The sequence below is a fragment of the Sus scrofa genome, chromosome 13, assembly GCF_054392235.1.
Source record: "Sus scrofa isolate SSC_HxYL_T2T_F1_AM1 chromosome 13, Sscrofa_HxYL_maternal_Yorkshire_Landrace_v2.0, whole genome shotgun sequence".
NCBI classification, from domain to species: Eukaryota; Metazoa; Chordata; class Mammalia; order Artiodactyla; family Suidae; genus Sus; species Sus scrofa.
This window is the reverse complement of record NC_139395.1, coordinates 101,326,196-101,341,588: the sequence shown is the minus strand read 5'-3', so window position 1 is coordinate 101,341,588 and position 15,393 is coordinate 101,326,196. Positions and strand designations below refer to the sequence as shown.

At 36.9% G+C, this 15,393-nt stretch overlaps 1 protein-coding gene across 6 annotated transcripts in view; it reads left to right on the top strand.

Moving 5' to 3' along the window:
* PLSCR4 (phospholipid scramblase 4) overlaps window positions 1-14,817 on the top strand; it is a 31,341-nt gene extending 16,524 nt beyond the window's left edge. For all 6 annotated transcript variants that reach the window (XM_084990008.1, XM_005669924.4, XM_003132464.6 and 3 more), the window contains 6 exons: window positions 3,764-3,999; window positions 7,403-7,445; window positions 8,381-8,607; window positions 10,150-10,311; window positions 11,702-11,860; window positions 12,653-14,817. In XM_084990008.1, coding sequence (XP_084846134.1) covers window positions 3,943-3,999; window positions 7,403-7,445; window positions 8,381-8,607; window positions 10,150-10,311; window positions 11,702-11,860; window positions 12,653-12,706 — 702 coding nt within the window. In that variant the 5' untranslated portion in view covers window positions 3,764-3,942 and the 3' untranslated portion in view covers window positions 12,707-14,817. The remainder of the gene's footprint in view (window positions 1-3,763; window positions 4,000-7,402; window positions 7,446-8,380; window positions 8,608-10,149; window positions 10,312-11,701; window positions 11,861-12,652) is intronic.
* Window positions 14,818-15,393: the final 576 nt, after the last annotated feature.

The following is a 15,393-nucleotide window of genomic DNA, read 5'->3' as shown; positions in this document are numbered from 1 at the left end:
AAGGAAGTTGTTCAGACATTGACTGCATTCCCTTTGCTTGAGTATGAAGAGAATGCTGTAAGCACAGAGGGTAGTAAATGACTCTACAGGGGATTTGAAGGAAGTGCTATCTCTGGAAGTTAAATTTTACTGGCACAATGAGGAATTTCTCAATCAAAGAAAAGAGGGAAGAGGCTGTACTTTGTAGAAAGAACAATATGTTCCAAATCACGGGGTGACGAAGGTTTAATTTGAGTCATGCATGGGACAGCTGGCAGGAGAAGTGCATAAAAATGGAGGTGAATAGCTTTTGTGCTCTAATTAAAGAGCTTATAGTTCTGCAAATATTTTTACAAGTCTCAATGCACAACAGTCCACAAGTACTGGACTCGGGGGCTTAGGTAAATGAATAGTCCTAGGTATTTGAGCAATATGTAATTTTTTTTAAGTTAAAAATACTCTTGGGAGTCCCCTTGTAGTGCAGTAGGTTAAGGATCTGGTATTGTCACTGCAGTGGCCTGTGTTGCTGCTGTGGTAAGGGTTCTATCCCTGGCCCAGAAACTTCCACATGTTGCGAGCTGCAGCCAAAAAAAAAAAAAAACAAACAAAAAAACAAAAAACAAACAAAAAAACCTCTGTTATATGTAGTCTACTTAGAGAGAATATGACATACTTTTTAAAATAAAAAAGGATGATAATCGAAATAACTAAGAAAATACAGATCCCATAAAGCAATACCTCTCACACTGGTATTGGTAGGACTATGCCCCATAACAGAGTTCTTTAAGTAAGTGTGGGATACTACAGTTACATAAAATGAAGTATGTTTAGCTTTGTTTTTCTAAAAAACAATCAGAACTTTTAATGGCAGTTTTAAAGCTTAAAAGGGAGTATAAAACATACACCATTTCCTACACTTAATATGTTTTTTTTCTTCACTTGACATGTCTGTGTAATACATACTTATACCAAAAGTTATTTGATTACGTACATTTATATATGATTTTCTAAGAAATATGAATTGCTCCATATGCTAGATTGTAATTTTCTCCTTGATTTATTGAGCCTCAAGTTCTATACATGAGGTATATTTATGTTAAAATCATACAGTTAGTATCACAAGAATTAATCAACTCAGTGAAATGACATAAGTGTTTTTCAGATTGTTTATATGACTTTTAGGGGCATTATTTTTTTTTAAATAATAGTACTCAAAAGAAGAGGGATATCTGATTTCTATTCCATTCCAATTTAAGTACTCTCAAACACAAACACAATTCTTTTCTCTTGCTTTTTAGGGCCGCACCTGCTGCATATGGAAGTTCCTGGGTCCGGGTCAAATTGGAGCTGCAGCTGCTGGCCTATGCCACAGTCATTGTAATGCCAGATCCGAGCCACATCTGCAACCTACACCACATCTCATGGCAATGCTATACCCTTAACCCAGTGAGCAAGGCCAGGGATTGAACCCGCATTCTCGTGGATACTATAAGCCACGACAGAAATGCCCTCAAACACAATTCCTTAAAGTATATTCTTCACAACAAACTGAACATGAAATTTCCTCCATTTTTTCTAAAGACATTAGAGCTTATTTTTTTTTCTCACTTACTCTCATTTGACATTGTTTCTAGTTACCATTATTTTTCCTTTAGTCTCTTTCAAGAGCTCTGAGTCCTCTACATTTAAAAACGTGTCTACCCAGAGGTCGTGGTCCCCTCCCCTGTCCAGCTCTGCCCTGTCCTGTCCCCTCTCCCAACTCCTCCATCAGCCTGTCCTTTACACTCTCCTAGATGCTCTTGGTAATACCCAGCATTTCATTTGCCTTTAACCACTTATGAATCCCTTAGCCACTGACCAAATCAATTTCCTCTGCTCTAAACTTGCATTTCCACCTGCCTGTAGACCACTTGCCCTGAGTGACCCAGAATCTCAAACTCAGTGGTCCTCAGTCTATCTTTGGCATCTTGCTCCTGAACACATACCCTCTATTCTTTCTCAACACTGGAGGCCTGTAGGGACCCATGTCACAAACTTGAGAATCTTTCCTCATATACATCCAGATAAGACCATGTGTCTCCTTACTGTCAATTATTGTTTCTTCACTTTCTACTCCTTCATCACAATCAAACTTCCTTACCTCCCATCTAGACTCCTGTAGGCACCTCCAGACTAACCTTCTCATTCATAAAGGTCTTAAATGTAAGAAATGAAAATAGGGGCATTACTAAAATCTTACTCATGTTAAAATGTATCATAAGGAAATATTATGAACAGTTGTATATAAAAGTGTACTGTGCATGATCCTCGCACAGGGCACCACCCTAGGGGTGGTCAGACCACCTAAGCCTCCTGACCAAATGATTCACCTCTACCTTCACCCACCTCTATTTTCATTCCTGATTTTAATAATTAAAGTCTATTTTTTGTCTTGGTAAGTCCAGCTTAAAGTTTCTCACTTTCGTTGATCTTTTGAACCTGCTTTTGGTCTTTTGGCTTTGCTGATGTTGTCTATTTCTTTTCTTTTTCTTTTTTCTTTTCTTTCTTTTCTTTCTTTTTTCTTTTTTGGGCTGCCCCATGGAATATGGAAGTTCCCTGGTCAGGGATCACAGGGATCAGATCTGAGCCGCAGTTGCAACCTACACCATAGGTGCAACAAAGCTGGATCTTATTAACCGACTGAGCCAGACCACATGCCTCCACAGTGACGGAAGCCACTGCAGTTGGATCCTTAACCCACAGTACCACAGCAAGAACTCCAGTTCTGTCAGTTTCCCCTTCATGAATTTTGAAGCTCTGATTTTAGGTGTATATAATTGTTATGTCTTCTTAATGGACTCACTTTTGTTACTAGGAAATGTCCTTACCTCTAGTAACAGTTTTTGTCTTAAAGAGTATATTTTTTGACATAAGCATTGTTAATGAAATACTAATGCATGCTACAATATGGATAAACTTTGAGGACATGCTAAGTGAAAGAAAACAGCCGCAAAAGTGACATGTTACATGATTTTATTTATATGAAGTGTCCAGAGTAGGCAAACCTGTAGAGATAATGGTTTCTAGGACCTGGGTGGGAAAGATGGACAATGACCTTCCCCTTGTACCTGCCAACTAGTGGTCGTCATCCTATCCAGTACCAGCCTGGAAAATACCCTGCACCGCAGCATTCCGTGCCAGTAGTATGGATGCCAATGCCAACTCTCATGCTAACTGTCCACCAGGCCTGGAATACTTAGGTACTCCACACAAACCTAGTCAGTTTGGGATATTTTGGGATATTCTGACTGCTGGAGGGTTTGGGATATTCTGGGGTGATAAAACTCTTCTGGTATTAGATAGAAGTCATTAAAAGAATCCCTTTGAAGTTAAGTAGAAGTTATTATCTTCCTGACCTTAAACAATAATAACAGTAAACATAGTAACAAAAAACTTACAGTGCCAATTATATACTAGGCCTTGTGCTAATCCTCTACAACCTAAGGAAGTCAGTGTATTATCTCCAAAGAAGGAACCACATGCTTAGAGACTAACATGTTAACTTGATATTTCATTCTATATCTCTGAAATGGGAGCAATTATCTCACAAGGTTTAAGAGGATTAAATGAGTTAATGTGTAAACCCCCTTAGGACATTTTGGTACACCCTATAGACTTGCAAAATGGAATACCATGTTATTTTTAAGTGGAGGTCATGTCATCTGTATCATCTCCACATCATGCTAACGTCCAGTGCATTGTAGTGTTAATAAGGTATGACACTTTCCTTTGTTTTTGGACACAGGGCCCCCTGGACCAGCTGCCCCTCTACCTCCAGGCTACCCCGGAGGCTTGCCTGTGGGATACTACAGTCCACATCAGCCCAGTACCTTCCCCTTGTACCTGCCAACTAGTGGTCGTCATCCTATCCAGTACCAGCCTGGAAAATATCCTGCACCGCAGCATTCCGTGCCAGTAGTATGGATGCCAATGCCAACTCTCATGCTAAACTGTCCACCAGGCCTGGAATACTTAGCTCAGGTACTCCACACAAACCTAGATTTATTTTTCTACCAAGTATGACCAGGGATCCAACTGGACAGAGTGGATAAAGGTGATGGGTCAGCGATGACATGTCTAGTTTGCGAGACTGTAGGAGTGGTGGTATAATTTCAGGAATTCAGGTGGTATAATTTCAGGAATTCAGGTGGTATAATTTCAGGAATGTGAAGGGGGAACTAAGAGTGTAGAAATCTTTTAATGGAGTGGATATGGTTTTTGTGAGGATGTATGGGTTTTGTGAGTATGTTGAAGATATTCATGATGTTCTGTTGAGGGCAGTTTAAAAAATAAGAATAGAATTGGAAGAAAAGCTATCCAACTTGTTCACTGGGGTGTCGTTTGTTTATAAGTAAAGGGTTAACATGAAGAAAAGCAACATTACAACGTGCAGAACAGTAGACAATGAGGGAATGACTCAGTGCCTCAGCCTGTTGCTTTTTCTCACCACCATGGTGTTCTTCAGCTAGTCTTGCCACCACCCAATACAATGTAACTAAAAATAGGGGACCTCCAAGGATATTGTTTCAGGCCAAGTTCCAGTAAACCCTTTTCCACAACACAGTAACTCCCTAATTTCCATCTATATGAACAATCCAGGACCAGGACATCCATTTCAGTAATTGGAACAATATGTCAAGTTTGCGTACTGAATGGTATTGTTTAAAAACCCATCTCAGAAACAAAAATGTTGCTCAATAAATAGAAGATAAATCTAGTATTACAAATCCCTTAGAAACTACTAAATCATGTTTCACTTTTAGAAAAAGTAAGGGTTGAAATGCATGATAAGCAAGGACTTGCCAGTTTAATGCATATGTCCCTACATAGTCGACCAAATGTTCCTTGTAGTTGACATGTTTATCTTTTCAGTTTTATATACTATTAATCCTGTGCATTGAAAATCATTGGTACAATGTTATACAGTGTTAATCTTTGAAAGTAAGATCTGGTAAGATTCCAGTTGCATCAGGAAAATTTGATTTGAAACTAAAAACTTCATTAAATCATTGTTTGGCAAAATATTGATGAAATACAAAGCTAGTCATTCAGGTAAATTGGTAGAGTAAACCCCTACATTATTTTGGAAACACTTATAAAATGCTTATAAATTAATCGTTTAAGAAGTTTATTCTTTTTTAATTTAAAAAAATTGTTTATTAAGGTATAGTTGATTTTCAGTGATGTGCCAATTTCTGTTTGTAGATCTGTTTATTTGTGCCATATTTTAAATTCCACGTATAAGTAATATCATATGACACTTGTCTATTTCTTTCTAACTTGCTTCACTTAGTATGATAATCTCTAGTTGCAGAAAGTTTCCTTTTTAGACTTGATAAATATAGAAATTTTCCTTGGAAATCCAATATATGAGTCATTTCTTTTTAAAAATATACAGCTTTAATGTTGCTTATTTAAATGTTGAAAAAACAAATATTAATTTCTTCTATTACTCTGAAAGAAGCTCAGTGAACATATTTTATGAATCCTCTTTTCCCATTTCAGAATGTTTGTAATGAAAAAAATAAATGAAAAAGAAACAAAACAGGTTTAGAGCCAGGCAGTTTAATTCCAGCTCTACTCCCTTTTTACTCTACTACCTTGAGTAACTTTTCTGAGCTCTTGGTGCTTGAATTTCATCATCTGTAAAATATTGCTAGTGATATATACCTTATTGGGTTGTTAGAATTTTTAATGAGATAAAGTTTGTAGTACGCCTAATATTTTAAGCACACAGGACATAGCCAGTGCATGATAGCTGTGTGGATGTTATTAAAACACCTTGTGTCTGAGTGGAAAACAGAGCTAGGCATTTTTTTCTTTTTTTCTGGGGGGTGGAGTGTGGGGGCATGCCTATGGTATGTGGAAGTTGCTAGGCCAGATGTCAAACTCATACCACAGCAGCAACATTAGCCTCTATAGTGACAACACCAGACCCTTAACTCACAGTGCCACAAGAGAACTCCAGCATTTTCTTTATCCCAGTCTTTATGCCATCTCATGTGCAATCATTACCAGGCCTATCCTGACTCTAACATTCAGAGTAATAGGTTTATAGTATTTCTAGAGTATTGGCTTAGCCAGTGACTCCGCACATTGTTGGAACCTCTTCTTAACAACCGTAGTATCTTACTGGGCAAAGTTCTTTCATGTTAACAAGCATTGTTCCTTTAGACTATTTTGCTCAGCAGTGGAAGCTTTTACCAAGCAGTGAATATTTTCACTTTTTACTTACAGATGTTAGCAGTCTAGATTTTTTTTTCAAAAGGGCTATAAGGCCCCCTAGTGGCCACTTTTGATATTTTATAAGACATGTTTAGACCATCTCACTTGCTTGTGTTTTCATAAAAGAAAAAAAAATTTAATGAAAGGCAAATTGTATCCTGTAATCAATCACACCACAAGACATTCATGTACAGTTATATTATTTTAAATTTTATTTATTACCGCTTGCAGTTAGTGTTCATTTATTAATATATTCAGAAAATATTTGGTAAAACATGGCATTTCAGGCAATGTTCTGGGCTCAGAGATTAGGAATGATCTAATGATCTAAATTATCTAAAATTAAATATATATGATTAGTCTGTCCACAAAGAGGTTTCCTCTCTGCTAGAATGTTCTCAAGTAAAACAGATAATGAGCCAAACTCTCTGTCTTTACAGTGATTCCTAAGTAGAGTTAAGGTAGAAATTTATCTAATAGTATTCCCAGCCTCCCTTTTCAAGGGATCCCATCCCTGAAAGTTTCCTCTCTTTTGCCCTAATCCTGTTCATATGCTTTCAGCTCTCTTGGTCCCTCCCCTAGTGAAGCTTGCACTTTGGAAAGACCCTGGCATTAGCAGCTCAAATGAATGGATGTTGGCATGATAAACTCTTTCAGAGGTATATGTGAAATGAGTTAAAATTGGACACTCCTATGTAAGGTCCACCCTGGCTGATTTGCTCTCCCTGAGCCACTGATAAAATTGGCTTCCATATGGCTGGTCCACATCAAACCATCCTGAACTTCCTGACAACTGCTGTCAGCAGGTGACACATTGGAGGTATCAGTGAGTAGGAACTGAGCCAGAAATTATCTATGTCAACACAGCTTCTTGATGTTGTAGCAGGAAGGTGATTTTCTGATATTTCAAATGTTTCAATATTTTACAGTGGAACTGGTGGAACCTGCTTTTTCTATCTGGAGAGCTATGCTAATAATCTGATCAGGTGCAGATACATTAATTTCATTCGATGAAAATATTTTTGATTCTGTTCACTTTCAAAAAGATAATTTTATGTCAATTGATAACTTAATTTTTATCTTAGTGTCTTTTCTAACACTGGTTTTATTTGATTCTGTTATTTCTACTTTTCCTAATTGCTTTGTTCTATCCCAACAGTTGGACAACATACACGTTCTTCAGCATTTTGAACCCCTGGAAAGTATGTATAATTTTGTAATATCCAGCAGGATTTGAATCCAGTAGAAATTTGTATTATCCAATATTTAGATCCTTATTTATAGTCATCTTTTTTAATTGGTTCGCAGAGAAAAGACTATCCCCTATTACCCTATCTTTTAGAAAGTAATAAAGAGACATAGTATAATCCTATTTACACATCATACATAAGCCCTTAGACTTGAAAAGGACTTGTAGTTTATCTGGCTGACTCTCCTAGCATTTGCTGATCTCAAATTCTGCATGTACCTTTTTCAGAGATGAGGAAAAGAAGGAGAGAAACTATATGAGTTAGTCAAGGGCCCTCTAGTTAGCTAATCAGTGGCAGAGCTGGACATAGAATCTCCATCTGCTGAGTTTTAAGTCTGGTGCTGAGGGAGTAAAAAGAAATCACAGTAAACACAATACCCGTTCTCATTTCATCCTCACAAGATTCCTGACCCTCACTGTGCCTGAGCTATACATTCATTTCATTCATTTGACCGCCACATAGAGCCTTTGACTTTTCTTGGTTGGTGTATTTATTTGCGATTAGTAACAACTCTGAGCATCTAGCATGTTTCGTGAGCTGATTAATTCATGCTGCAGTTTATAATTTCATTGAAATGGTTTTATAATTAAGGTTTTCTGAATTCAGGTACTCCAGGAATATTGTTCCTAATCTTTGCTTCTATGCAGAAAGGTTATAAAAAGCATTTTACACTGAACTTCTTAAAAGAAGTACTTTAAAATTTCAAAAGTACGTACATACGTATGGGGCATATCAACTACTTTGGCATTCTGATAATTGCACATTATTACTTGAAATATTTTAAAAAGCTATTTTGCTTTAAGCCCCTGTCAAATACCACAAAAGGACTTCACAAGGCCCATTTTAACTGCTTCTAAAATAAGATGGCTCTCTCATTTTATTTTCAGTAATAACAGGTTTTGAAACTAATAATAGATATGATATTAAAAACAACCTGGACCAGATGGTTTACTTTGTGAATGAAGACACAGATGACTACACCAGGAATGCATATCGGACACTGAGGCCCTTCGTGCTCCGGGTCACTGACTTTATGGGCCGAGAAATCATGACAATGCAGAGACCTTTTAGATGCAGCTGCTGCTGCTTCTGTTGCCCTTCCACCAGACAAGAGGTCAGAAGTCTCAACCATTGTTTCTTTCTAATCCAACTCTTCACTACATAGTTGTGCTCTTTCCAAAACTGCACAGGAGGGGACTTTCATGGCATAGTTAGAATGAAATAAGATAATGAGGGGGGAAGGAAGCCACATTGTCTCAAATATATTTTGATTTTGTTATTTCAAACAGAAAATCACAAAGGCATTTTTTTCTTGTGGGTTTGTGTCTTTGGGTGTTGCTTGGGGAGTGAGGGCAAGCACAAACTAGAATTACTTAGTCAATGGTCAAAATTCTATCAGTTATATTTGCTAAACTAGAAATTAGCCTGATACCTAGAACACACTTTTGTCTAAGTGTTCTTGCATATCCCCAAATAAAGTAACACTAAATGTAAACATACTTTTAGAATGCGAAGGAACTTCAAATATTTTTGCTCTAGCTGTCATAATCGATACCTTACTACAGGTAAAGAAAGGGTGGCTCAAAAAGATTAAGTGTCCAAGGATGGTATTATACTTGGTAGCTGCTTGAATGAGAAAGCAGATGTGCCGAGCTATAACTTGAGCAATGTCTTTGTTACAAGGAAAAGAAAAACTGTTTTAGAGAGAGATCTAAGAGAACTTGAATTTCAGATATGTCGCCTTCTGAAAACTGGGCAATTTACTTAACCTGTTTGAGCTTGTGTTCTTAATACATGTACTGGGCAGAACAATACCTCATAGGATTACTAGGTTATTTAAATTTTACATCAAATACTGTAATTTATAACAGTAATTTATTTACAGCCTTCTCTGTGCCTTGATTTATTTACCTGTAAAATGGAACTGTTAATAGTACCTGTCTCGTAGGCTGATTTTTTTTTTTGAGGATTATGAAGTAAATAGATTTCAACTGTGTTAGCACAGTGCCTGGCAATGAAATAGAGCTCAGTGAATATTAGCATTTGTCGAGTAGCTTACTCCTTTGTCATTACTGTCTTTGTAATAACAGTCTTATGTTTGAGGTATATCTCTACCTCTTACCCTATACCTATACACACATGCCATTGTCTTCACTGCATGGGATTTTCAGAATGCCTCTTTTCTCTTTTGTTTTCTGTTACAATTGTCATGTCTTAGTTGTTAATCTAAGAAGCTGACTTGCTGCTTTTTCGTGGGTTGTCCAGAAGACATGAGACCCCTAGGTCAGGGACAAAGAACATTATGGCACAGTAAATAAGCATTGGGAGCACCAGCACATGTGGGGACGTTACCTCATCCCCAAGTTCTACAGGGATGACTCAGAGGATCTCAAGCAGACACTGCACATACAGCTGAGGAACACTGAGCCTGGGGAAATGATTGTTTTATAAAAAGCAGTAATTTTGTCCCAAAGGGAACATGACCTCCACTCTCAAGGCTGCTCAAATGAAATACAACCCTAAGAAATAGTCCAGGAAAATGGAAGACTTTCTCCCGATAAGTTTCCCTTGAATGAATTAAGGACACATCTGGATGGTGTGTATATGTATACATATTTATGTAGCATCTTCACCTCTGTCACTGCTTCACTTGCAGCTGGAGGTACAGTGTCCTCCTGGCGTCACCATTGGCTTTGTTGCCGAACACTGGAACTTGTGCAGGGCAGTTTACAGCATCCAGAACGAGAGGAAAGAAGATATGATGGGAGTGTATGGGCCATGCTCAACCTATGGATGTGGCTCAGATTCTGTTTTTGAGGTAACTTAATGTTAAAATAATTTTTCTCCTATTTTTTTCTATATGTATTAACAGACCTCAGAATGGTATGGTTTTAGATGATTTTTTTGTGTATGATTGAATAGTGTGAGGAAAGAGTTAGCTAAACAGTTGACGTCAAAAGATTTTCAAATAATTCTTAGGCAGTTTCTTAGTGTTTTCCAAATGTGAGTTCTTTTATTACGATTTCAGTGTTTGATAGAGGTAGAAAGAAAGTGCAGTTCCCTGGTGGCCTAGTGATTAAGGATCCAGTGTTGTCACTGTCTTGCACAGGTTTGGTCCCTGGCCCAGTAACTTTTGTATGCTGGGGTACTTAGCAGTGAAAGTAGTAACCTACATGTTACGGAATAAATAGAGCCCCTCTAAGGTTGAACACATTGCTTATTTGCAAGACAGAAGTCTGTCTGCATCCTTAAGAAATAAGATAACACTGAAAACATGGATTATTAAACTTATAGTTGCTTATAACATTTTCTAGAAAAATAAAATTTTTCCTGTTTTACCTTTATCTCAGTGGCTACAGGATGATTGTTTATTGCCCTGTAATTCTGACAGAGGAGGTTCCTGGGTTTCTTAAAGAGGTCTATCTAAATGCCTTGCAATTCAACAAGACCCTTATTCTAAAATTGCTCATTCAGGGATTTCCCTGGTGGCCTAGCAGTTAAGGATCTGGCATTGTCACTGCTGTGGTGCACGTTCGATCCCTGGCCCAGGAATTTTCTATATTTTCTGTGACACCCAATAAACTTTCCTAAGTTCTCATTTTACATAACTGTATCAGCCATCACTTATTTATTAAAAGACCTTCGTAGATGAATAGAAAATGTAGATAAGCCAGATTTTGAGGGCAGGGTGTGTGGATCATTCTAATCACCAAAAGATAATATTTAGGTATTTCCTGTGGCAAGTGCCAGGGTCTCTCTCAGAAGTTGAAGCCCTCTGGAATTCCGATGTAATTTAAGAAGATAGCATGGATTTGGCCCACAAAAGCCGAAGAGAGTAAATGGAGTTTACATAGTGCAAAGAGATACACCATCTTGCTTATGGTAACATATTTCCCTAACTGGAAAAGACCCCCAATCACCATTTTGAAAAGAATTTCAAAATCAATTCAATCATACCTCTTCTGATAGGTTCTCTAATAACTCATTAGGAAATGAAGAAAAAACATTGGTCTGAGAATTGTAAGATATACCCAAACTCAGTTATTAACCAGTTGCAAGACACTTAATACTTTTTGACCATAATTTGCTATTTGAAATTATATTATTCCTATATTCATTTCCTACCACTGTCTTTGTGTACTTATAAACAGAATAAAGCATGTATTTCACCTTTCAGTCATCATAAAGTTACATTCATGTCTTCCTAGGTCGTATCCCTTGATGGTGTATCCAGTATTGGCAGCATTACTCGGAAATGGAATGGTGTATTATCAGCAATGAGCGATGCTGACCACTTTGAAATTCACTTCCCCATAGACCTAGACGTGAAAATGAAAGCCATGATTTTTGGAGCTTGCTTCCTCATTGTAAGCCTTTTGCTTTTGAGTTATACTGATAGAGTTATTCTTTCTGATGCAAAGCAGTGTAGTGTGGTTTAAAACTGTCTCTGGCACTTACCAGTTACATATTTTACAAAGTGTCTAACACTTGCAAGCCTTAGTTTCCTTATCTGCACATAAGGAAAGGGGCCAGGAGATACTCGGCATCCAGTGGATAGAACTGTTGTTATTTCCTGTTATTTATCATTCTTATGATTTAAATATGCCTGTCCTATGATTTCTTAATGAAATAACTTTAAAGCTGGCATTTTCCCCCTTCACCTACTGCTCCTCTGTCAGCATAGTCCTTGGTGGTGTGCCATCCTAGATTTATTAGGTGTAGTTCTCTTGCTGTATTCCTGCCTGCTTAATGGTTAACATTCATCAGTAAAGCATAGAAATAAAATTGATAGCATTTACCTTAAAAACCTAATTAACCTGTGAAAATTGGTATATTTAACAAGTTTACTGTTGATTATCAAATTTTTCCTCCTTTCAATAATGAAAATTTATTTAACTGGTACCCCAAATGAAAAACTTATTGACTGTCCACAGTTTCAAATTTGCAATTACTGTTCTTCAGATTAGGTTCTCTTCTTGATGATTTCATGAGTTTGGTTTTTTCTTAACTGGGATGAGAGGATCACTTGATAAATTATAAAGAATAGCATTCTGTGCATTGCACCCAATTATCTATCTGCATTCTTTTTATAATTATTTATATGCCTAATTCTCTATTTGTCTCTATAGCTATAAATATATTTCTTTTTCCAATTTCAGGACTTCATGTATTTTGAAAGCTCTCCACCACAACGTTCATCCCATTCATCCTGATTGATGGACACTGCAAGTCAGAAGTTATGATTAAATTAAAAAAAAAATTAGAAAAGTTGATTAGGCTTACAGTCAACCTTCAGTTATTTGCAAATATATTTATCTGTTCTTGCAGGTTATTGTTATTGTGTGTTAGCTTTGACAGGTAGGCTGAGAGTGTAAGAACAATTTAAACGTGTTTCAGTTGAGTAGAACCATCTTTGTCAAGATACAGTAATAATAGCTTCCATCTCTAACCCTCTCCTCTCCATCAGCATGTCTGGTTACTGAAGAAAATATGATACCAGGTGAAGAGAATGATAGGCTTCATTGTTAAGAACAGAAAGGCAAGCAGGCAGAAATACCATGTTTTATTGCACAAGGAATATTTTACTTGTGCACACATATCAAAACTTCATTTTGCAAAGTTTATAAAAGGTTCAATGGAAATGTTTATTTTCTTACTAAGTAAAACCTGTTTTTTATATCAGAAGGTTATATTTTCCATGCCTATTTCCTCATTTACCAACATAGACAATCAGGTACCACCTCTGTATGAACATAGGGTCAGACAATCAGGAAAAGAGGTGACCAGAGTCATAACCAATCTAGATCTCTGAGAAATCAGGAGCTACACGTGCCCTATGAGAAGCTTGCATTTAGTGTTTCTTGGTCATAGAGGCCTTCCATATAAAATATGTTTGGTCAGATCTCTAGGATTGCCTGTTGAACCTTTGTATATATTTGATACAACACAGAGGAGATGATTGCTTTTTTATTTATATTTCAAGATCCCTGATAGTCACCATGCTGTTTTGTTTTGTTTTGTTTAGGGCCCCACCTTGCAGCACATGGAAGTTCCCAGGCTAGGGATCAAATTGGAGCTGTAGCCGCCAGCCTATGCCACAGCAACACCAGATCCAAGCCACGTCTGCAGTCTACACCACAGCTCATGGCAACTCTGGATCCTTAACCCACTGAGCGAGGCCAGAGATAGAACCTGTCTCCTCATGGATACTAGTCAGATTCGTTTCCGCTGAGCCACAGCAGGAACTTCTTACCAGGCTGTTTGCAAGAGTTAGAGTTTCATTTTTAAATTTTGAAATGTGCCGTTCTATGTAGTGCTTTGTAAAAGAAAAACCTACAAACATAGACACTGCTTAATATTGCTTTGCTGATTTTTGTTTAATTATAGATAAATCTGTATCTATGCAAAGAAAATGATAAAACAAAGCAAACATTCCACTTCTCTGGGATCTCTAGCTTATTGGTAAGGATCATTTGGATCAACATAATTAAAGAATAAATTGTATTTGTTTGTATTAACTAGTTAAAAGCACAGTGTGTTAGTGAATACACTGATAAACCAACTTGCCTCTACTGCACTTTAGCTTCTATCTGGACGGGATAGAACACATACTTTCAACACAGCTAGTATGTAGAGTGGAATCTTCTGCTGCTCCTTATTTTAAAAAAGCAAACCTTACTGTTCTAAGGTATGAGATGAAGGCCTTCACTCACAGTTCATCTTGAAGTGAAAGAGAGGTGCCTCATTTTTAAATTATATTTGTCTTTTCATGGTAAAGTTTGTTTTACTCAGTTTCTTATAATAGTCATTTTTATGTCCTACTCCTAGTTTTCTTAAGAACATGTAAAAGCTGCTGCTTTCTAAAATAGTAATTACTTTATATTTGAAAAGGCAGTTGTCTGCAATGGACAGATATATTATTTCTTATAATGATGTCTGACATTTTATATAGGAAATCAGACTACAGTATTCAAAAAGTTTATCTATATAAACTTTTTATTTTTACTTGCTACATCCTTACATTCTAAGACCTGATGCATAGTACTAAGAAAAAATTATTTTGAGCATATGACACTTTAAATTTCTGTTTAAAGTTTGTGTAGTATTAATATATCTCTTACAGTTATAATTTCTTTAAAATAATGCTGTTTCTTATATTTTTATACTACAGTTTACATTATAATTTTTCTATTTTTTAACAATATTTCATTGTGTAGGGTCGATCAGATTGATTTAAAAACCAGCTTTTCTCTGACGTGTGTGTTTTATACATCATCATATTGGTTTTGGCTTTTAAATAAATATAATATGGTTTGTAGTTAAATACTGTTATTTTGTGACTTGTGATTGAGTCTTTGCAATAGACTGAATGTTTGTATCCCACCACCCAACATTTATGAATTACCCCAGTGTGATAGTGTTTGGAGTGGAGCCCTTGGGAGATGATGGATCATGTGGTTGGAGCCCTCATGAATGGGATTAATGCCCTTATAATCTGCCAACCTTGATCTTGGACATCCTAGCCTCCAGTGCTATCAGAAATCAATGTTGTTTAAGCCACTCAGTCTACAGTATTCTTGTTACAGTAGCCCAAATAGACAAAGACAGAAATTGATGCTGAGAAGAGAAGGTGCTGCATAATAAATACCCAAGAGTGTGGCACTGGCTTTGGCACTGGTTGAGGAACAAAGGCTGGAAGTTTTACGGTGCATGCTGGAAAAAGCCGAGATTGCCATGAACAGTATTTTAAAGATGATTCTGATGAGAGCTCAGAAAAAAAGGAGAGCTGTAGAGAAAGCCTCAATCTTCCTAGAAAATACCGAACTAACCGGAAACAGGATGTTGATAGAAATTTGGATAACAAAGGCCATTTTGATGAGGTCTGAGATGGAAAGACCTG